Source organism: Dipodomys ordii, unplaced genomic scaffold (genome assembly GCF_000151885.1).
Source record: "Dipodomys ordii isolate 6190 unplaced genomic scaffold, Dord_2.0 Scaffold3, whole genome shotgun sequence".
Lineage (NCBI taxonomy): Eukaryota > Metazoa > Chordata > Mammalia > Rodentia > Heteromyidae > Dipodomys > Dipodomys ordii.
In genome coordinates this window covers 27786395-27808911 of record NW_012267219.1, presented here as the reverse complement: position 1 = coordinate 27808911, position 22517 = coordinate 27786395, and the positions used below count along the sequence as shown (strand labels likewise).

Here is a 22517-nt window from a genome sequence, read left to right as displayed (position 1 = left end):
AATAACAAAGTTCACAGTTCCGTTTCCAGGTGACGTAAAAGCAGATATCTTTGTAGACAGTACACTTGCATGCACTGTGGTAACATGTAGTTGTTGCATTTCTGTTTGGTTATTTGTTTATTTTCATTACCTTTTCATCACAAGGTATTTTTCTGGGGGACCCACTATGATTTACGATCTATTAAAAGACACACAGTTTTAAACTGCACAATTACAACAATGCAGCTTTTTTGTTGTTGGTGGTGATGGTTCTTGAGCTTGAACTTAGGGTCTAGGTGTTATCCTTGAGCTTCTTTTGCTCAAGGCTAGCATTCTACCACTTGGGCCATGGTGCCACTTCTAGCTTTTTTCTTAGTAGTTTATTAGAGATAAAGAGTCTCACAAACTTTTCTGCCCAGGCTGGTTTTGAATCACGATCCTCAGATCTTAATCTCCTGAGTAGCTAGGATTACAGGTGTGATGCCACCAGTGCACGCAATGATGAAATCATTAAGTAATTAAAAACAATTGATGGCGGCACCAATGTGCTGTACTGAGTAACCTGCCCTTTTAAGTAATATCAACAGAAACCCTGTTTTCTCTTTCCATCTATTATCATAATAATCTTATTTGGTTATTGAAAGCATTAATCAGACAAGAAACCACTTGCTCCAAGTGAACACTGGGACTGAGCTTGTGCGACCTGGGGGCCCACTCCCCAGTAGGTGCTGGGTGACATCACTCCAGCATGTTCTGGAGCACAGAGGGGTCCACTTCCATGGCTTCAAGACCCTTGTGCAAGCTCAGGAAGGTAGCCTGTCTCCCAAAGCGCTGCCTCCAGCGGACAAAGGCCTCCACTACCTGCGACTGCACGTTGTGGGGGTTGTTGGCCTTACAGCGGTAGATGTCGGTGTGAGTCAGTCCCAGGGACAGCACTACTGGCTCCCACTCTGGACCTAGCCTCTGGGCCAGCTGGTTAATCTGACGGTCTGAAGGGGAGCTGTTGAGGAGGTGTGCAGGAATCCCAGCCATCCGGTCACCTGAAGAGGAGAAAGATTCACAGGTGAGTCAAGCAAGCCAACATCTCAGACAGGGCAGTTGTGAGCAGGGTGGGGAGGGATGACACCTCCATGTGGAAGGTACCAGCCATGCTGGAAGCTGCTCAGTACACCATCATGCTTTATGGCTTCAGAAATGACACATAGAGCCAGTTGTCGGTGGTGCATGACTGTAATCCTAACTACTCAAGAGGCTGAGATTCAAACTCAGCATCCCATGGGACTTTTATCTCCAATTAAAAGCCAGTAGTGGAGCTGTGGCTCAAGCAGTAGAGCACTCAAGTGGCAGAGTGCTAGCATGAGCAAAACAATCTCAATGACAGTGTCCAGGCCCTGAGTTCAAGCCCCAAGACCCCCACACACATATAAAAAAGAAATGTCAGGCTGGGAAGGTGGCTCAGTGGTAGAGCGCTTGCCTTGCATGCTCGAGGCCCTGGGTTCGATTCCTCACCACCACATAAGCAAAAAGAAAAAAGCCGGAAGTGGCGCTGTGGCTCAAGTGGTAGAGTGCTAGCCTTGAGCTGAAGAGCTGAGGGACAGCGCCCAGGCCCAGAGTTCAGGCCCCACGACCAGACCCCCCAAAAAAAGAAATGTCACCTAGCATCTATGAAAATGTTTACTGCAGAAAATTTGAAGAGAAGATAAAAGATAAACTCTCTACCAGAGACCTCTGGTGATAGTAATTTAGACTATTTCCTCTCTTTAATATGCAAATGATACACTGAGGAAAATACATAAAAGCTACATTGAGTTTACTGCTTTGTCATAGGCTTCTTTTGCTTTCACTGTTTTACTAAAGGTCCAGCCAGGAGTTCTTGGGGATTTCAGAATGGCTGCAGGCATTGATTCATTTGGGCCCAGGCCTCTGGGCCTGCAGGGATCCTGAACAAAACTGGATTCTCCACGGGAAGGACACCTTCCCCTCTTCTCTCCTGGCTTCTTCAACATGAAACATTACCAAGAAAATGTACGTCTGCTAAAGAAGCAAAGCTCAGAGCCCTGCTGAGAGAAACCAATCTGCAGAGGCCATAGGCCATAGGAAGAGTGGAGAGCAAGGCCAGTCCTAGCAGGGTAGGCCATAGTTCTAGTCTTTGTTTTTGAGGAGCCACATACTCATTTCCATAGCGGCTGCACTAATTTACAATTTCCACCAACTGTGTAAAAGGCTTCCTTTTCCTCCTGCATCTGCACCAGCATTCTGACTGGAGTGGGATGGACGCTAGCATAGTTTTGGTTCTTTATGGATAAGGATGGTAAGCATTTCTTTATTAGGCAAATATGTTTATTTTTTATTGGCAAAATATGTCATACAAAAGTAAAATTATTCCACGTTAGCAATATTTTTCCACAGAAACTCTAACCATTGATTTGATATAGTAATAGACTGAGGAAGAAATCCATTCTCTTAATAGATGTACAAAAAAAAAGCATTTAATGGAGATTGACATCTACTTATGACTTAAAAAATATTTCTTTAAGAACTCAGAATATGGGGAACTTTCTTAAGATGGTTAAATCAGTGAAAACCTTCAATAAACATTTACTTTAATGTAGCATATAGCAAAGCATTTCTGTTTAGGGGAATAAAGTGAAGATGATGTCTGTCATTATTGTCATGGAAAGAAGGATTAGAAATCCTGACCAGAGCTGGGGCGCTGGTGGCTCATGCCTGTAATCCTAGCTACTCAGGAGGCTGAGATCTGAGGATCGCGGTTCAAAGCCAGCCCGGGCAGGAGAGACCGTGAGACTCCTATCTCCAATAAACCACCAGAAAACCGGAAGTGGCACTGTAGCTCAAGTGATAGAGCGCTCGCCTTGAGCTGAAGAGCTGAGGGACAGCGCCCAGGCCCAGAGTTCAAGCCCCATGACCGACCAAAAAAAAAAAAAAAAAGAAATCCTGACCCGTTCAAAAAAGAGAGAAGACAATTAGGTATGAGCATCTGAAGGGAAGATATAAAACTATCACTATTTTCAGATATATGATCCAATATGTAGAAAAAGACCATGAGTAACATATAACCAGTTGAGTAAGAGGACTAAGCAAAATTGCCTGATACAAAAGTTCAGATGTAAACAAAACAATAAACCCATGTTTCAACATTACAGTAATAATTAAATATAAAATACAATAAAATAAACTAAGCACTGAGAAATATAAAGGATGTGAAATTCAATTAGGAAAGGCTAAATAAGACCTCAATGTGGGAAATCAAATTGAAATTTAAAAGACGAAGCAAGTGCTGAATAAAAGAAGAGTCATTCATGTGCTAAATGAGATGACACTGTTTTAACATAAAGCTATCATTCTTTTAAGGACAATTACAATTTCATAATGGAAAAGACTAGGAGTTTCTCCAAACTAGGAAAAACTTGCTAATTATATATAGAAAGAGAAAATGGGATTTAGACATCATACTATAAACAGTGACAGATTCCTTGAAGATAAAGTCCCAAACTAAAATATAAAGTTAGTAGAAATTAATGTGGGAGTATTTTATAACCTGTGGCAGGAGGTGATTTTTAAAGTTAATCTCTCCAAAGATAAATTTTTAACATCAAAATGAAAGATTTCTGTGCAACAAAGGAGACTATTATTCATGCTGATAGAGCAAAATGAGAAAGAAACTCACTATTGTTTAAAACCAACAAGAGCATACTATTAGTCTAAGGTCCTCCTGGAAATGAAGAGGAAGATAAGAACTTCCATAGGAAAAAAGATAAAGGTACAAATAGGTGGCTCAAATGAGAGGAATCATAAAAGCAAGCATATGAAGGGATGCTGAAACGTCAAAATTTCAGAAACTAAAGTGCAAACAAGTCATTTTATGTGCACAAATATGTGGACAATATCATTCTGGCAGTGTCAGACAGGTGGTGGGAATAAAGACTAGGCAGTCATTCTAGATGGTAAGCTGGGAAAAATTGAAAGTACTATATAATCTTGTTCCTAGTTACAAATGTCCAAGAAAAATTCTGAAAAGACACATAGGGGACATGAATAAAGTTTGTGTGCTAGCTTCATGATTTGTGCCTGCATATGTACACACACCTTATAACCCAAATATATTTTATATAGTATATTGATGATTAGTACATATGATAAGTATACATATTAGATGTTATAGTACTATAATTATATATTAATATAATTACATATAAACACCAATATTATATATTATACTATATATTACACATAGCAATATAATTATTATATATAATAATGCGATCTCTACATAAGTATCATATAGATAACACATGATACATATTCTTTTTTTGAGGGTGGGGGTCCAGTCGTAGGGCCTGAACTCTGGGCCTGGGTGCTGTCCCTCAGCTCTTCAGCTCAAGGCTAGTGCTCTACCACTTGAGACACAGCGCCATTTCTGGATTTTTTCTTTTTTGCTTATGTGGTGCTGAGGAATCGAACCCAGGGCCTCATGCATGCAAGGCAAGCACTCTACCACTGAGCCACCTTCCCAGCCCCATATTCTTACATAATATAAACATTTTATAGATATTACATTTATAATATTTTAATATATACTTATAATACTGCTTATAGTGATATCAAGTATATATAAAGTATTTATTTCACAATGTTTATGTGTATGTTAGTCAGTCTATCATGGCTATGACCAAATATGTGAATCAAATAATTTACGTGAAAGTTTACTTTGTTCACAGTTTCTGAGCTGTCATTCCATTGTGGTAGGGAAGGCATGATGGAACTCATGGCAGCCAGGAAGCAGACAGAAGGAATCCAGGAAGGACAAGGCAAGACAAAACTCCTAAGGACACGTCGCCAGTCACCCTACTTTTTTCAACTAAGCCCCATTTCCTACATTTCACCACTTCTCCATAATGCCATCCTTTTATGAGTCCATAAAAGGTCAGAATCCTAATGATCAGCTGGTAACTAAGTCCTCAATACATGAGTCAGTGGGGAACAGATCATATTCAAACCATAACTAAGTGTATGCGTGTACACACACACACACACACACACATACATACATACATACATACATACATACATACACACATATAATGTAACCTATTCATGATGGGTCACATATATGACTTTATATGAGGTAACATTGGAAGTAAGGAGATAGCAGCAATCTAAATGCTCATCACTAGGAGTAAGAGAAACAAATATGAAAGCACTTTGGAATACTGGCAGAGTTAGAAAGGATGGCTTCCACAGGATACAGAACAACAATGTAAGACAAAGAATGAAATCCATAAAAATACCAATTAAAAATAATATCCAAATGTCACTCAAAAAGACACACGGAAAGCTAAACACCAATGGCTCAACCCTGGTAGTTCTAGCTACCGAGGAGGCTAAGATCCAGAGGGTCACAGTTTGAGGCCAGCTTTAGCAGAAAAGTCCATCAGATTTTTTAAAAAACTAATAAAAACCCAAGCTAGAGGAATGGTTTCAATAATAAGAGTGCCAGCTGTACTCAAACCCAGCAAGCATGAGGCCCTGGTTCAAACCTGGGTACTAGCAAAAAATAAAAAAGCACAAACAAATAAAAGAATATGTATTCAAACAAATAGCTATGTCATAAGAGGAGAATGGAAATGGAAATGAAAGCAAATGAATGAAAAGGAGAAAAGCTTTTCATAGAAAAAGTAATGAAATACAATAGTTCGTAAGGTAAGCATAAAGAAGGCAGGAAAAAAAGAAAGGAGAAGAGGGAGGGAAAGGGAAGGAAGGATTGGACAAAGGGCGCAAGAACTACAACTCAGCAATCTCCTCCAAGGCAAGACAAGGAGCTTATCTGTGGTGGGTGGCAAGCACAGGGACGGGCTCCAAGCACAGGGACGGGCTCTGCTGGGTTAGCTAACCTCTGGCCACCTTTTAGGGTTCAAGTGTCAACCCTTTCCCTAGAGAAAAAACATCCCCTCGGCTAAGGGATTGGCTATCTAGAGAGGAAAGAAAAGAACTTTGAAAAGAAGGGAAAAACTGGGAGAGAGCAAGGAAGGAGGTGACATTGTTTAAAAAGAAATGTAGCCAGGTGCCAGTGGCTCACGCCTGTAATCCTAGCTACTCAGGAGGCTGAGATCTGAGGATCGCGGTTCAAAGCCAACCCGGACTGGAAAGTCTGTGAGACTCTTATCTCCAATAAACCACTAGAAAACTGGAAGTGGCACTGTGGCTCAAGTGGTAGAGCGCTCACCTTGATCTGAAGAGCGCAGGGACAGTGCCCAGGCCCACAGTTCAAGCCCCACGACAGACAAAAAAAAATGTACCCATTACCTGATTTATGTTAACTGTAACTCCTCTGAATATCACCTTTATAATAACAATAAAATTAAAAAGTAAAAGAAAAAAAGTCAAGCCAGTGAAATGCTGGTGATTTGCGATTGTTCGACAGAACAGAAAACCATCGGCAGTCCTGGTTCTGCTAGGTAATCCTACAGAACAATCTGTTTTGCTCCAAGAGTGGAGAAGTCACCTGGTCTTTCTGAAATTGATTTCCAGGATGATGAAGTGACAGACTACTCCACAGAACAAAGCCATGTTGCAAAATATAAATAAATCCTACTTACTATAATAAAAGATTTGATTTGACTGTCAAGTCTGGAAAGTTAAACAGCAAAATTGATAGCAATAATTGAGTCCTTAATGAAATTAACAAGCAGGAAGGAAGGCACCCTCTGGGCTACTGACTAGCAGACTTGGGCATTAGCTACACTTAAGCCTGTCACTAGCTAGCCCTGGAGCTTGGGATACGCCATTCAATTTTCTCAGACTGCTTTCTCATTGGTGAAAGATTAAAACAGATGACATCTAGGGTTTCATTTAGGTGTAATATGTTATGCTATCATTTCCAAGCACTTTTATTATCTTCTACTGCTCTTACGCTTTTTGACTTCTCAGTAAGTCAATAATGAATTATTAGTGCATCATTTTTCTTCATGTTTCCTAAGACAGAATCAAGCTTTTGGGGAGTTTAGTAATAGTTTTCTTTCTTTCCTTCCTTCCTCCCTGCCTGCCTGCCTTCCTGCCTGCCTTCTTTCCTCCGTTTTTTCCCTCCCTCCCTCCCTTTTTGCTTATCTATTTCTGCTTTGTAAAGACCATACATAGAAACTTAGCTTTTTGAAAAAAAACAAAACAGTGAAATGAGTTCTTGGTACAATAATTTTCTTTTCAAAACAGTCTAAAACGCTTTAGAGGTCCATGTGGCAGCTTGCTGGGGAGTCATTTTTCTCATACTCCTGCAGGGACATGACACCGTTCCAGCAATTTCTTTAAATACATCAGCCTTGATCTGTAGAGACTTGTTACAGCTGTTCCATCTTTGCTGCTGCAGTAGACAGCAGCCCCACAAACTCACTCCTGCTTACATCCAATGCAGAACATAAACTCCTCACTTCTAAGGGAGTTTTTGGTCCACCTTGCTCAGGGCTACATTCCAGTGTGGCTAAAATAGTGCCTCTACATCACATTCATTCACCAGATATTTGTTAAATAAAGACATCAATGACAAGAATGCCATTCAATTATAGTCTACTCATTTAGCAATGAACAGCTCCAGTGTACCAAGTGCTCGTATTCTAGCTTACTTAAAACTTGAAACTCAAAGAAATTATATAATCTAGGTGGGAATAGAAAGTTAAAAATGGATTTAAGACACAAACTCCGCTTAGTAAAATGTTGTGTAAGTTAAAGGAAGGCAACCACCACTATTATAAAATTATTCACAATGAGATTTCCATCCCTCCCACATATACACTTAAGTTGAAAGAGAAAAGAAGTACCTTAAGATGACTTCTGAGTAAATGTGGCACAATGAAACGACTCCATAGCCTCCATCCTCCCTCCCCTAATACTTGAGGAAATGAGTGAACAAAAAATAAAAACAAAAAAAGCAGAGAGGACGGCAGACTCACCTTCCAATCCCTACCTTCCCCAAACTATCAATTCCTTAACAAAAGCTCACTCCAATTTTTTCACTCCAGTATTTCCAAATCTGGAGAGGAATAAATTAAGGTCTTTGTTTGCTTGCTTGTTTTTACTGTGTTTCTTTTTTTTCTTTTTTTGGTCCGGTTGTGGGGTCTGAACTCTGGGCCTGGGCGCTGTCCCTCAGCCCTTCAGCTCAAGGCTAGTGCTCTACCACTTGAGCCACAGTGCCACTTCCGGCTTTTTTGTTTTTGCTTATGTGGTGCTGAGGAATTGAACCCAGGGCCTCAGGCATGCAAGGCAAGCGCTCTACCACTGAGCCAACTTCCCAGCCTCTTTTTTTTCTTTTTTGACTTCAATAGAATGGGGATGTAACTTGGGGGCTGCAAAGGTCACATATGTGAGCAATGAGTCTTGACCATTTGTGGCAGAATGGAGAGACATCTCACATTGTTCTGAGAGAAAGTACCCAGCACAGGTGCTACAGTGTTGCCCCACAAGCGATTGACAAGTCAACAGTATAAGCAAAACTGGGCTAGACAAACATTTCTTATTGTGAAAAAATATTTATCTTTAGTTCAGAAATCCTTTAATTAGTTTCTTTTTATATGTGATGATTTAAAATTTGAGAATTAGAATGTATCGTGTAATCCCATTCTCTAGTTCATCACTTTAAATACTTGGCCATGACTACATCCCCTGATCCCACTTCCCACTCTCATTAAAGCACTTCTGCCTGTCTGTCTGTCTGTCCATCTATCTATCTAGCATTTATTTATCAGTGCATCCACTGACCCATCCATCTTCTCATCTGCAAACATGCTTAAAGTTAATGAGACTTATTTCTGAAAGAATTTGTAATATTTTGCTCTGCCCACTTTTTCATTGTTTGAATCTCTTTAAATGAACATTATCATTTTTGTAACACAGTCCAATTATGAGAACTTGAATGAAAAGCAATAGCTGGCTTTCTATCCTTAAACCTTAAGAGCTACTGAAAAGATAAACTACTTTTTGTATGATTACAAAAAAAAAAAGGATTAAAAATAGAAAAACCAGCAGGCGCTGGTGGCTCACACCTGTAATCCTAGCTATTCAGGAGGCTGAGATCTGAGGATCACAGTTCAAAGCCAGCCTGGGCAGGAAAGTCCATGAGACTCTTATCTCCAATAAACCACCAAAAAACCAGAAGTGGAGCTGTGGCTCAAGCGGTAAAGTGCTTGCCTTGAGCTGAAGAGTACAGGGACAATGCCCAAGCCCAGAGTTCAATTCCCCACGACTGACAAAAACAACAACAACTGATATTTAGTGATCACTTTATATCGTTTGAAACTATGAAACAAGTAAATGCTAAATATAGCACTTGTACATCTGATAAATCATGAAGAGTGGCAGAAGTTCTGGTACATGTTGTTGGCTTAAATAAGAGCATTCATTTTTGTTTTACCAAGTTTTAAAAATCTTTAATACCATTTTTAAGATAGTTGCTGATAGCAATCAGGACAGATGACATGCTTTCTTATTCAATACGCAGCTGTTGACTGAGTCTAACGGAGATGCTCTTATGGATACAGGCTTGATTCCCATTATTATAAAAACACGTACATTAGAATACAAAAGTGCACCTGACAAATGATAAAGAAAAAAAACTCTAATCAGTGTTGACTGACTCACTACGCACCATGAAGACAGTGCTGAGTGCTCATAAGACTTTTGAGAAGGACCATGAAAAAATTACAATTACTTTTTATTATAAGAAGGAAAAAAGTGGGCTGGGAAGGTGGCTCAGTGGTAGAGCACTTGCCTTGTATGCATGAGGCCCTGGGTTCGATTCCTCAGCACCACATAAGCAGAAAAAATAAAAAAGCCAGAAATGGTGCTATGGCTCAAGTGGTAGAGCGCTAGCCTTGAGCTGAAGAGCTGAGGGACAGCGCCCAGGCCCAGAGTTCAGCCCCCACGACCAGATCCAAAAAAAAAGAAGGAAAAATTGAAGGTTTGAATAGATAATATTAAGTACATCAACAATGTCATAAAATACCATTTTGGGTATTGTTTTCAGGAGGAATGGTATATAAAAACAAAATTGCCTTCCAACACATGGAAGTCATGTGACCCTACTTCTAATATTTTACAATCACAAATTCAGTGGCAAATGAAAAAAAAAATCATTTGGTTTGTAGAAACATGTACTGTGTAGCTTACTACCTTCAGAGACAAATTCCAGGATCCCTTGTCACTTGGCGAGAAGACATAGCTAATCACATAGTCCTCAACATCAGAGACACCACCACTTCTTCCCAGACATTATGGAAGACACAAGGAATTCCTTTATATGGAATTACTCTGCTGGGGATTGAGCTCAGTCAGGACTGTGTGAGTGCAGATTCCTCCCTTAGCAGTACTAAGTACCAACTCCTACTTTCAAGGATACAGCCCAAGTTAGTAAGTTTGGTACATCTTACAAAAGGATCTCAGAAATAAAAGAGAAAGGCTCATGATTAACAAATAGTCTTTGAATCTCTTTGTTAACATTCAAAATATTAAAGTTGATTTCTAGACTATGTACATATACATGTGTGTATGTGTATGTATATAAACATATACATATACATATGTCAGAAGCATATACATGTGAGAAAGTGAAAGGAAAGCTTAACAAAGTAGAAAATGTTTACTACAATGTTATCTTATTTTATCTTATTTATTTATTTATTTATTTATTGGGTCCGGTCATGGGGCCTGAACTCTGGGCCTGGGCGCTGTGCCTCAGCTCTTCAGCTCAACGCTAGCGCTCTACCACTTGAGCCACAGCGCCACTTCCGGCTTTTTTCTTTTTGCTTATGTGGTGCTGAGGAATCAAACCTAGGGGCTCATGCATATAAGGCAAGCGCTCTACCACTGAGCCATTTTCCCAGCCCCCTTAGTTATTTATTTTTATCCTATTTTATTTTAATCCTAATTAGCAATTACTACATTGATTTCATGTTCCACTAAGTTTGACTAGTACGATTCTGGTGAACATTAGGCTGCTGATTTCTATTCTAAGCTCAATCATTAGTTCTCATGTCAGCTCCTCAGAGAATCCTGTGGGACTTTTCCAACCGTAATCAGCCCTGCTTTTCTTAGAGTCTGAAATGAGTGGTCAGAGTCAGGAGACAGTAGTAGGTTGTATGGAGATGCCTCTCCATGCTATCTAAGCCCCACACGGAAGCGGGAGGGCCTCGAGCCCAGGAGAGGAAGGCTCCTCCATCCCTGATAGCCTGGGTACCCAAAACTTCCTGGCACATCATGAATGCTCCATAAGCAATAGTTGAAATAAATCCTTTAGGGAGCGGATGAAAGAGCTGACCCTGAAAGCAAATAAACTTGTCCATCCATCAGAGGCTGAACTTTGGTAGCCAATAGACTGAATTTGGCCCATGGATGTGTTTTGTTTGGCCTAGGCCATTGAAAAAAAAGTACAGAGACAGCACTTGAAAATTGAGAGCTTTCACAAAATTCCAGATTTGTGGCCTTACTTGTCAGCTCATTAGAATCTTCCTTCATTCTTATTAACCTGCTCTCCTTGGCCCCATATCATACCTCTAAAAGCCCAGTTACCAGGAAGCTTCCCTATGCCCAGGACTCCATCGTGCAACAGAGATTTGATGTGAGCCTCCTGTACCAAATAATGGGAGAAAACCCCATGGAGAACCAATCTAATGACTGGTGCATGCACCTCCAGTCAGGCAGGGGACGGGGGCATGGCAGTGGGCTCCTTATTACTCAAGGCAGCACAGACCTTCCCAATTATCTGCGGTTTTCTCCCCCCAGAGTGAAAGGCTGCCTGAGACAGTTATGTTTATTCCTCCCTTTCTGGAGGAGATGAAAAAAGGGTGAAGTCATAGGAAATCAGGACCAGAATCAGAACATTTTATTTTTCCTTGTATCCGTTGGCATCAAATAATACCATTTTGCACAGGTGCATTTTTAATAACTTGGGAGTAACTCTGGAAAATGGTCTAAAGGTTGTATTAGTCTCAAAAATGCCAGTTACTCTGATATAACAATGTGTTTCTTTCATGGATATATTCCCTTGAAAGCCCAATTACTCCCTATCAAAATCTTAGCATATCTTAAAATAGAAATTGACAAGGTGATTCTAAATTTTGTAAGGAAAGAACCTAAATGGCCAAAATAATTCTGAAAAAATAACAAAGTTGGAGAAATTATAATACCTAGTTTCAAACTTCATGGTATAGCTCCAGAAAGTATGACCATAGGTATTTGTAAAACAATAGAGATCAATGGAACGGATTGAAGTCCAGAAATAGATCCACATCTCCACATCAATATAGTCAACTGGTTCTTGACAAAGGTACAAAGGGAATACAAAGAATAGTCAAAAAAGAATACAAAAACAGTTGGCTATCCAGATGCACATATATTCAAGAAGAATTTCAACCCACTCCTCATATACACATACACACGAAAGTAACTCAAATGGACCACAGACTCAAATGGAAAACTTAAAACTATAAAACTTCTAGAAGAAAATATAGGCAAAATATTTGCGATCTTAGCTTAGGCAAAATTATTCAGCTGCATATCCATAAAAGAATAGATTGATAAAAACTAGATGTTAAACAAAATTGGAAAGTTCTTCTCTTTGAAAGTCACTACATAAGGTGAAAAGACAAACCACACACTTGGAGAAGATATTTGTAAATCATATATGTGTATGATTTTAAAGGATTAATATTCAATATATGCAAATAATTTTCAAAGCTATATAGAAAAACTCAATTTTTAAAGCAGGCAAAAATTTGGACCAATATTTTAGCTAAGAAAACACGTTCATGAAAGTGAATGAAAAGACACCCTGCAATAGCCAATATAGAAATGCAAATCAGTTCCATCATGCAATACCAGAGCTGCATGTTAGAATAACTGCCAGTCAGAAGGACAAAATACCATATGATACTCTGTATGGGAGGTATGTAGCATGTTTAGTTCATAAAAAGGAAAAACAGTGGTTATTTGGAGCTGGGTTCAACAAATATATCTCAGCCATGAGATAAACATGTTTTAGAGAACTGTTGAACATTGTATTGTACCAATAGTAAATAATGCCATGTTATATAGATCTCGTGTTATTACACAACTTTAATGGTTACAATTAAGGAGGCAGATATACAATGTTGATAAGGCTATGGAAGAACAGAAATTCTCATACACAGCTGGTTAGATCCGAAAGTGAGCAGGCTATTTTGAAAAAAGGTCTGGCAGTCCCTTAACAGGGCAACCATGTACCTGCTGTTCTGCTGTGCTTAACACAGAAAAGGAGCTGTGTCCATGCAAAGGCTTACACAGATGTCCTCAGCAGCTTCCTCTGCAATGCACAGCAACACATGTGGTAGCAGGTGAATAAAGTGCACGATGAAGCACTTGTGCAATAACAACCGATGAAATATGGACGTGTGCCTCAACATGGAAGGAACTGAAAATTATTATGCTGAGTCAAAGAAGCCAGACAAATAGAGAACTATAGGGCTCTATTTATGTGAAATTCTAGAAAATGAACTAACAGAATGACAGACAGCAGATCAGTGTTTGCCCAGGGATGGGAGGGGGAGATATTACAAAGGACTATGAGAAAAGTTTTGGAGATGGCATACAGGCTCATTATTCTGATGGTGGTCTATATATGTATCAAAATGGGACCTGAAGAATATGCACGGCATATTGTATGTTGGTTATACCTCAACAAAGCTGTGTTTTGTTTGATTCAATTGTGCTGGTCCCTTCTTCTCCCTGACCCCACTTCAAACGCTCAATTTTTACCATTGTGTATAGCTTCCATCTAGTTATTAAATTGTGTGCCATATAAAACTGCCAACATTCTATTATGTCTGATATTCATATACTTTAATGGTAGTTTCACGTAGTCAACCGTAGACATGTTCGCCAGCCACACCTGACTGAGGTCTGGGGACTGTTGACCCCTGCTGTGGCTGAGGGAAGGAAGCCCTGGCTGGCTGTTTGGTCTGCTTAAGCAGCTGGGAGCAAGGCTGTGGGCCCTGCTTTACAGCTTCATCCTTCCATACATTGGAAATCACTCAAATACCCAGTGCTACAAAGCTCCTTTTCTGCATAGTTTTAAAACTTCCCACCTGAAAAGTATCTTTCAAAGCAACAGAAACATAGCCATAGGCTGCTGGAATCACAGGGTATAACTTTGAAAATGTAAAAAAGTATTAAACATTTAAGACAGTCATAAATCACAGTAGAACTCTGATTCCTGACATCTCTCAGAGGAAAATTTCCAAAGGCTGCAGCACTTTCAAAAATATTATGTGCGCTGGCTCCAGCCTTGGCCGCTTTTCCCTTGAAACAACAAAAAGTATCATGCCAGCTATTAAAGGCGGTCTTGTTATATAATGCAGTTAATCTCACATACTCTTCCCTGTGGGATTTAACCCAAGTTTCACAGTGGTCTATTTTATTTAGCATTGATAGTTTTATTCGTTTCTTATTAAAGTGATCTTTCCACAAAATTGGCTGCTCTCTCAGCCTTGGCTGGAGAAGGAAGAATATCTGAATTTAAAAACCTGTGCAACAGATGGACCTCAGTTACAAGGAGTAACTCTGGCTTCACAAGTTTCTCATAGAAGCAGGTGTCAAGTATGCTAATAAGTTCTGGGCTTTTGGATTTTTCCTGAAGATAGTTCCTGCACTTTATGAGCATAAAAGTACAGCGTTTTAAATACTTGCCAGAGTCTAAGGAAGTATTTGTCTCACTTGTCCATTTCCAAGTAACTGTGCTCTCACTAATGGAAAAACAAAACCATCAAGGATTTGGAAGAGGAGGGAGGGGGGTGTGTTACTGACATGCCTGTCCTCCCCTGTGAACAGGGTCCCTGCCATCACAGGGTCTGAAAAGTCAAGGAGAGATGTACTGGACATCTTGTTCACCCTTCCATGGCGCCCTGGCTCTTTCTTCTACTAGAAAGCTGCTGAGAATGAGCTATGTACAAGCTCTCATGGCCCAATATTATTACTCTTCAGCTCTTCACACTAGGCTTCGCCAACCCTATGTCTTCTCTCCTCGCTGCTATATGGATAATGGAGAAGATGTACAAGGAAATTCATTTCCTTTCCACTGTGACAGACACAAGCTTAGAAATAGTTTAAACAAAGCTCTCTGGTTTCCGAATAATGATGGAAGTGCATATTCTCCTGGAATCATTGTAAAACAAGAAAAATGGAGACAAAGAAACAATTGCATGCTTAAAACCATGGTGACAAGATGGGTATTATCAGCATCCTTTTTTTATAAAAAGGATATTATTAGCCTTAGGAAGAATGATTTGTCCCAACTCACTCAGTAAGTGACCAGGGCTGGTTTCAAATCCAGGTCTGTCTAAGGTAGTATCTGTGTTCTTCCAGATGAGTCTCTGTGCTTAGCTCAGGCTCTGCAGATTAGAGAATGTTCACAAATCCCCCAAACAAAGGATTACTGGGGAGCAATTTCAGACTAGTTCAGGTATAATTCTCAGAGATGCAGAGACACCTGCAGAACAGCTGAGGCAGAGTCCATGTGCAAAAGGATTGCTGCAGAGAACTCTGAAGGCTTCTTGAATTCATTCTGTGGCCCCAGGACCTTGGAGGGAAGTGCCCTGGTCAAGTGGCTTAGAGAGTAGATGCTCTTTAACAATCAAGTCTGTAACAAAAGCCAACTTTCATGGTTGATTTAGAATCTATCCCTTACCTGCCTGGTAATGTCTAATTGGGAAAATAATGTGAGTATGTAATTGGCAAAAGAAACACCGTATGAACTGCTCCCATTCTCCCCAACATGCTCCACTTTGTCCAATGGCAGCGCCCACCTTCTGCAAGCCAATCACATTCCTTGCACCTTCTTCCCTGTGTAGAAGACCCGGGTACTACCAACAGCAGCTAAATTCTGATAAATGAACAAATGCTCATAAATGCTATACTGCCTAGAAGAGTGCCTTTAGGAACACCTCAGCAGAAGGCTAGATGCTAGCTTCAGCTATTTTTCAGTACTTGGCTTCTTACATTTTGACTTTATGATGAGCAGATATACGATGCATTCAAATTTAGAATTTGGATCTTTTCCTGGGCTAGTGATATGTGATACAGTCCTCTCCTGAGACAAGGAGCAGTGGCAGGAAACCTCAGCTCTCAGCCATACTGTCTTAAGGGGAAACACCTGAAGCTCTATGGTGAACGTTTCTGCTAAGTTGTGATGCTCAGTAGGTAAAGTGTATTAAATGCATTGGCAACTCAGGATATTTTTAACTTAGGATGAATTCATTAGGATGTAAGTTTTACCCTAAATTGAGGATGGTCCATAGTTCTGGAAATAACCTGAATTCTGAAAAATACAGTCTTCAAAGTCACTTTCAAATTTTCCTTCTGCAGCTGCAAGGTATTTCTTTTAAAAAGAAAGAAACAAACCAGAAAATCCCATGCCATATTCTCTTAGCTTACTTCCTGGTGGCATTTTTGTGAGTATGTTCCAGAGAGCATAGAAGCAGCTTTTATGGTTAGAAAATTGAAGTGCTATCAAACTTAGGAAATTATAGGGATGAAAAACAAAACCACATATCTACATATGTCCCATCTGCTTTTAGTTTTGTGTTTTGCACAATGGATTCCTGGAAGCATTGGAGAGTAGGCTGAGACACCATCAGTGAGAAAGAGGTACGTCCTCACAGTGGCCCAGAGATGGCATCAAGGTGGGTAAAGAGGCAGGCCTCCACCAACTCCAGACAGGGTTTCCAGGAAACAGCAATGCAGGGTATTGCAAATAAAAACACGACACACATCCAATTGGAGCCAGTGTTTTGGAACATGGTGAAAAGCAACTTTCCACTCGCTGGGGAAATGCCACCTATTTCATTACTGTGTCAGCTTGGGTCACAGTGTCCTCCACAACTCAGCATTTTCCCTGCAGACACAAGTTGCTCCCAAGCTGCTCCAACTGTAGACACTCTGCTGTTTGACAAGTGCTGGCCTGCACAGCTGGGTTTTTCTGTTGGGAGCTCCTTACAACAAATCTCTTTAGACCTCTCCAGTCTAACAGCTCCACTTCTCTTTCCTCTGACTCTTCCCACCTCCACGACCCCCTCCATTATCTCCTTGGAGCCTCTTATACAATCATTATCTCCACTTCTGCCTGAGCCTACAAGGTAAAGGGCCTCTCTTTTAAAAAGGGACAGACAGAGATGAGCACAGCAATGATTCACACTCCAAACAAATAAAGTAAATGCCTCAACTGAAGAGGTATTATAACCAGCCAACATTCTTTGGCTGGAAGGGCTGAGTGGCAGAAAATTCTTAAAAGAAATAGAAAAAAAGTAAAAAAGAAAAAGAAAAGCTATACCTATTGATTCAACCAATTAATGGAAGTATACCATCAGGAGAAGTTAACAAAAACATATTTTTGTCCAAGGGTAAGAAATGAAAGGCAAGCATGAGAGTTATTGATTTTTTTCTAAAGGCAGAAAAACAGATAAGAATCCCTGGGATTCTAAAAATAAAATCAATAATGTGAGACTACTCTGAAATGAGTATATTTCATTTGCATAAATCATCATGCTCATTAGACTGCTGTTATAAGGAGATGACAATCCATGAAATCATAAATCTGATTTCCATTTCTGAGCAATGACTCAGAAATTTGAAGAGAATACGATTTCTACATCCATGTCCCAAGGAAGACATTTCTCTTACTGATAGAACATTTTAATTACATTGCTAATTACTCTGCTAATGTATGCAGAATTCTTGGATATAGTTAAACTCAGATACAAGAACTACTATTAAACATTCCTGGACTCCAGTGGTAAACAAAAAATAATCTAATAGACAAAACTCAGAAGACGAATATTAGTAGCTCAGAGCTCCCGCCCATGGCTTCTCTTTGGGAAATTTTTCCATCAATCCTTTTTCCTCCTCACAAATAGCTGAACCCTCTAGATGTTATACCGAAGCCCAAGACTGCCACAAGGCTAAGGTCCAAATCATTCATGACCTGGAGTAGTCTTCATCTCTTGGTTTTGTGGCAATGGTTTACTGCGGCACAAAGAAGACGTGATAGCCAGATCTGGGAGTTGCCAAGATTAATTTCCCTAAAACATAATGTAATCTCCTTCTCAAAGGAATCCAAGAAGACTTTTGATAAGGCGCTCAAGGCTCTGGGGCTGTGGTTTACCCCAGTTCCTCTTGATGAGTCAAAGCCATTGCTCACTACAGCAAAATTGGGAATATTTTTACAGTGATGGACTTGCCCACAGTACTTGTTGGGGAATGGCAGTGATGGTGGTGTGGTATGGGACACAGAGACCAAAGATTTGCCTTTCCATCCTTTTCCTGTAGACTGATTCATCGCTGTCTACATCACCATTCCTATGGTAGCAGCCCAGCTGGCTCCACATATTTCTGCAACATTGCAACGAAAAGAGTATAGCCTAGATTTTATCTTCCCTGCAATTTTCAATCCTCCCTATTTCTCACCCTTCCTTATTTGTGCTATTGTCTTATGCAGAGTTAGGAGCATCCTTATACACCACCGTGGCACTCCAAACCATATGTTCTAGCCCTCATGTGGTCAAACATAAAAGCAAAAATAATTAAAAGATAGGCTTACTAGCAATCAAAGCAGGAAGAAAAAAAATAAAGTTGTATAGTGTGTTTCCAGTACAGAGAGCAGGGACCCGGGATTGGAAACCATGAAATGACTCATAATCCACTACATAGACTAGAAATTCATGAACCTTTCTAACCCTACCTTTCATACTTGTAACATACACGGGACCATACAGCTCAGGAAGTGTGGCCTGGTCAAGACTATAAATATGAATGTAAAGCATGAAGCAACAGGGGCCAGGAAAACCCTGCCACCCTAGAAGGAGGGTCCAGTATCTCCACATCGTCTAAACTTGGAGAAACCCAAAATACATATTTGAGGTAAAATTTCTTAGTTTTAAGTAGGACCAACAAATGAAAAAAATTAAAGATACTGTGTGACTTAAACACAAAGTGTTAGGCTAGCTGGCTGTAGCCCTGAGTGTGCAGTTTGTGATCTCTGCACTAGACAGATTTTCTAAGTTCTCTTCAAGAGCTAATATTCTATAATCTGTCCAAGAGCACATGTCCCAGAGAGTTGGGATTTGGCTTGAAGTCAAGGGCTGCAGGAAACAAACAAAAAACTAGGGACAGAGTTGATCCTGGAGATCAAAATTATATGATCGAGATTCTAAAATTATTATAGATTCAAAATTATTCTGACTACTATAGGAAAGATGATCTAGAAAGAAGGTCACTACACATAAGCAGATAGGCAAATCCCAGGGTACCTACTGATAGCAACTAAATAGAATCAGATACCGGGCTATAGATTTTCAGTGGCTGGGTGTGGTATAGAAGTATACTCTTTCTACTCCAGATTCACCAAGTGAGAAAGGAGTTAGAAGGAATAAACAGGCTTGGGGGTGGAGGAGGAATATACTTTGTTTCTCCAGCCTTTCCTAGTGACTGTACTTTCTCTACTCTAAGATACTCATTTGGTTTTCTGGCTTTAAGGCAAGAATATAACAGACGGATGGTTAGGAAGTTATTACTGAAATGGGGTGAGGATAGTCCTTGAAGCAGAATGCCAGCACTGGCTATGGAGAAAAGTGAGCTTCTCTAACCCATACTGAAGAGGGAATGGGCATCTGCTGTGACTGGTTAACTATGGGAGCAAGGCAGAGATGACAGGAAAAATGATAGTCTGTCAAGTTTCTATCTTGAGTAACCTGTGGCTGGCATTGCCATTATGGGTACTGAAATGGAAAAGACCAGAGGTAGGGGCTGGGAAGGTGGCTCAGTGGTAGAGCGCTTGCCTTGCATGCATGAGGCCCTAGGTTCGATTCCTCAGCACCACATAAGCAAAAAGAAAAAAAGCCAGAAGTGGCTCTGTGGCTCAAGTGGTAGAGTGCTAGCCTTAAGCTGAAGAGCTGAGGGACAGCGCCCAGGCCCAGAGTTCAGGCCCCACGGCAGGATCCAAAAAAAAAAAAAAAATGGACCAGAGGTAGAGCTACTGGAAATGAGATTCAAAGAAGATGCCTGAGAAATATCACAGTGAAAATGTAAAGTAGATAATTAGAGATGAAGAAACTACATAACTCCAGATTAGAGAATTCCATTTGAACTCTACAGTTTTCTTTGCCTGTTCATTTTCAAAGTCCTTTTTTGGGGGGCAAGAGGAAGGTAAACTGAGTTCAGCAGATGTTAACCTATATATTGATGTACTTTTCCATCACTAACTTTATCAGTTATCTAATACAATCTACTCTCTGCTCCCAGTCTTGTGCTTTGTGAAAACACTTATATATCATGCTTACCCCCACTAAGCAATGTTTTTTTTTTGGTGAAAATACCATACAGAGGGGTTACAATTACATGGGCAAGTTTATCTCTTCAATTTTATCCTCTATTAACATCTCTATGAGAATCATATTATCTTCACGCTCTACCACTTGAGCCACAGTGCCATTTCCAGTTTTCTGGTGGTTAGTTGGAGATAAGAGTCTCACAATGTTCCTGCCCAGGCTGGCTTTGAACTGCAATCCTCAGATCTCAGCCTCCTGAGTAGTTAGGATTACAGGTGAGAGCCACAGGCACCCAGCTATCTTTGCTTTCTTAAACAGGAAACTGAAGCACAGAGGTGAGATAATCTGCCTAAGGCCATTAGGTTAGAGTACTCTAGTCATATTTGAATCTAGTCAATGTGGCTCTGGACTCAATACTTTTAGCAATCACATTGCCTTCCGCTGCCTCTTCAAACCAGAGGTGATGGCTCCTTTTAGTCTCTTTCTTCCACATAAACACTTCCCTTCCTCATTTGAGTTGGTTTTTAGACTCTTTGTTAGTGTTTTCCTCACATGAACTGCTTTCTACGTGTCCTCCTTATTCCCCATTAGCTTGATTTCCCTGCTCTTGAACCCACCAGGCCATTGGCTTGAACCATGTGTATATATATATGATGAATGTGTCTTCTCTTGTGGATGAAGGCAGGAAGCAAGCCTGTTTATTCCTTCTGAATCCTTTACAAAGCTGCCAAGAGTGTGCACAGAGTAAGCCCTCATAGACAGCTCAGGCCAGGCCAAGTAGGGATAATAGGCCTGCCCATGTGGATAACATGAGTCTGCTGGGAATATACTTTTATCTGTCACAACCCTAATTAAGGGAAAAGGCCGTATTTTGTAAAATATTGGCCTGTGGCTAGAAATGTCAACATAATGAATTGGCTAATTGTTCCCTCTTGCTGCAGATATTTGCCAGCACTGTCTCTAGATCACAGCACCAAATCCAAAAGGTCCCTTCCTTGTCTACACCCTAGATATGACTGACCTTGTTTTATGGCAAGGCTGCTGGGGTCAAACCACCTCCCATAGATTTTGATCTTGTTCTGTCTTGTGGGAGTCTTCTGAAGCCCGGGCCCTGCCCCCCTTCTACCCTCAACCCTTGTCTTTCATCTTGTGGCTTTTCTTCCTGTCCTGTTCTCCATGGTATAAGGTCCATTCCTGGATGGCCAGCAGACACTGCCCAGTACCTGCGTTACCTAGGCAACTGGGACACCTGGAAGAGGTCACATCTGCATCCGCTGAGGTCACATCTGAATCGGATGTGGCCACACCTTTCTCCCACCTGGTCCCACCTCTTACCTGGTCCCTTTACCTGGACACACCTTTCCCAGCCCCTACCCTATACAAGGCCTAACCCAGGGCCAGACGCTCTCTTTTGTCAGCCACGTGGAGTGCCAACCTTGCCTGGTCCCAGCAGGTCTACTGAATAAACCTACCCCTTACCTGAATACCACATGCGTGGTGCTGTTCTTACTGGGCTACCTCTTTTTAAAAACCTAACACAAGGGCTGTGTGAGTTGGTCAGAGAATAGTCATTCTCTGCTCCCAGCTAGAGGCCTGGCAGTCAGTGGGTGGCTCCCAGTGCCCAATCTGCTCCTCCCCCACATTTTCCTAAAGAGTACAGGTCTTTCTAACTCAGCAGACTCAGCATGCCTTTCTCCTCTAACTTCTCTCATTCCTATATCCACTAAATTGGCCTAGGGATGGAGCCTAACTGGAAGACCTGGGTCACCAGGCCTCTGTAGGAGGCACCTCCCCATTCAGGAAACAGAGGCCTCAGGCAACTTGACCTCTAGATAAAATCAGTAATAAGAATTGCACCCAAGGAAGCCAGATGTGGCAACTCACACCTAGCTACTTGGGAGGATGAGGGTTCAAACTTGGGCAAAAAGGTATGCGATGGGCTGGGAAGGTGGCTTAGTGGTTGAGTGTTTGCTTCGTATGCAGGAGGCCCTGGGTTCGATTCTTCAGCACCACATAAGGAGAAAAAGCCAGAAGTGGCGCTGTGGCTCAAGTGGTAGAGCGCTAGCCTTGAGCTGAAGAGCTGAGGGATAGCACCCAGACCCAGAGTTGAAGCCCCATGACCAGCAAAAAAAAAAAGGTATGCCACCCCATCTTAATAAAACCTTCATTCTAACTATATGGTAA

At 40.8% G+C, this 22517-nt stretch overlaps 1 protein-coding gene across 1 annotated transcript in view; it reads right to left on the bottom strand.

Moving 5' to 3' along the window:
- Positions 1-395: 395 nt before the first annotated feature.
- Cradd (CASP2 and RIPK1 domain containing adaptor with death domain) overlaps positions 396-22517 on the bottom strand; it is a 141136-nt gene continuing 119014 nt past the window's right edge. The window contains exon 3 of the mRNA XM_013020128.1: positions 396-1019. Coding sequence (XP_012875582.1) covers positions 718-1019 — 302 coding nt within the window. The 3' untranslated portion in view covers positions 396-717. The remainder of the gene's footprint in view (positions 1020-22517) is intronic.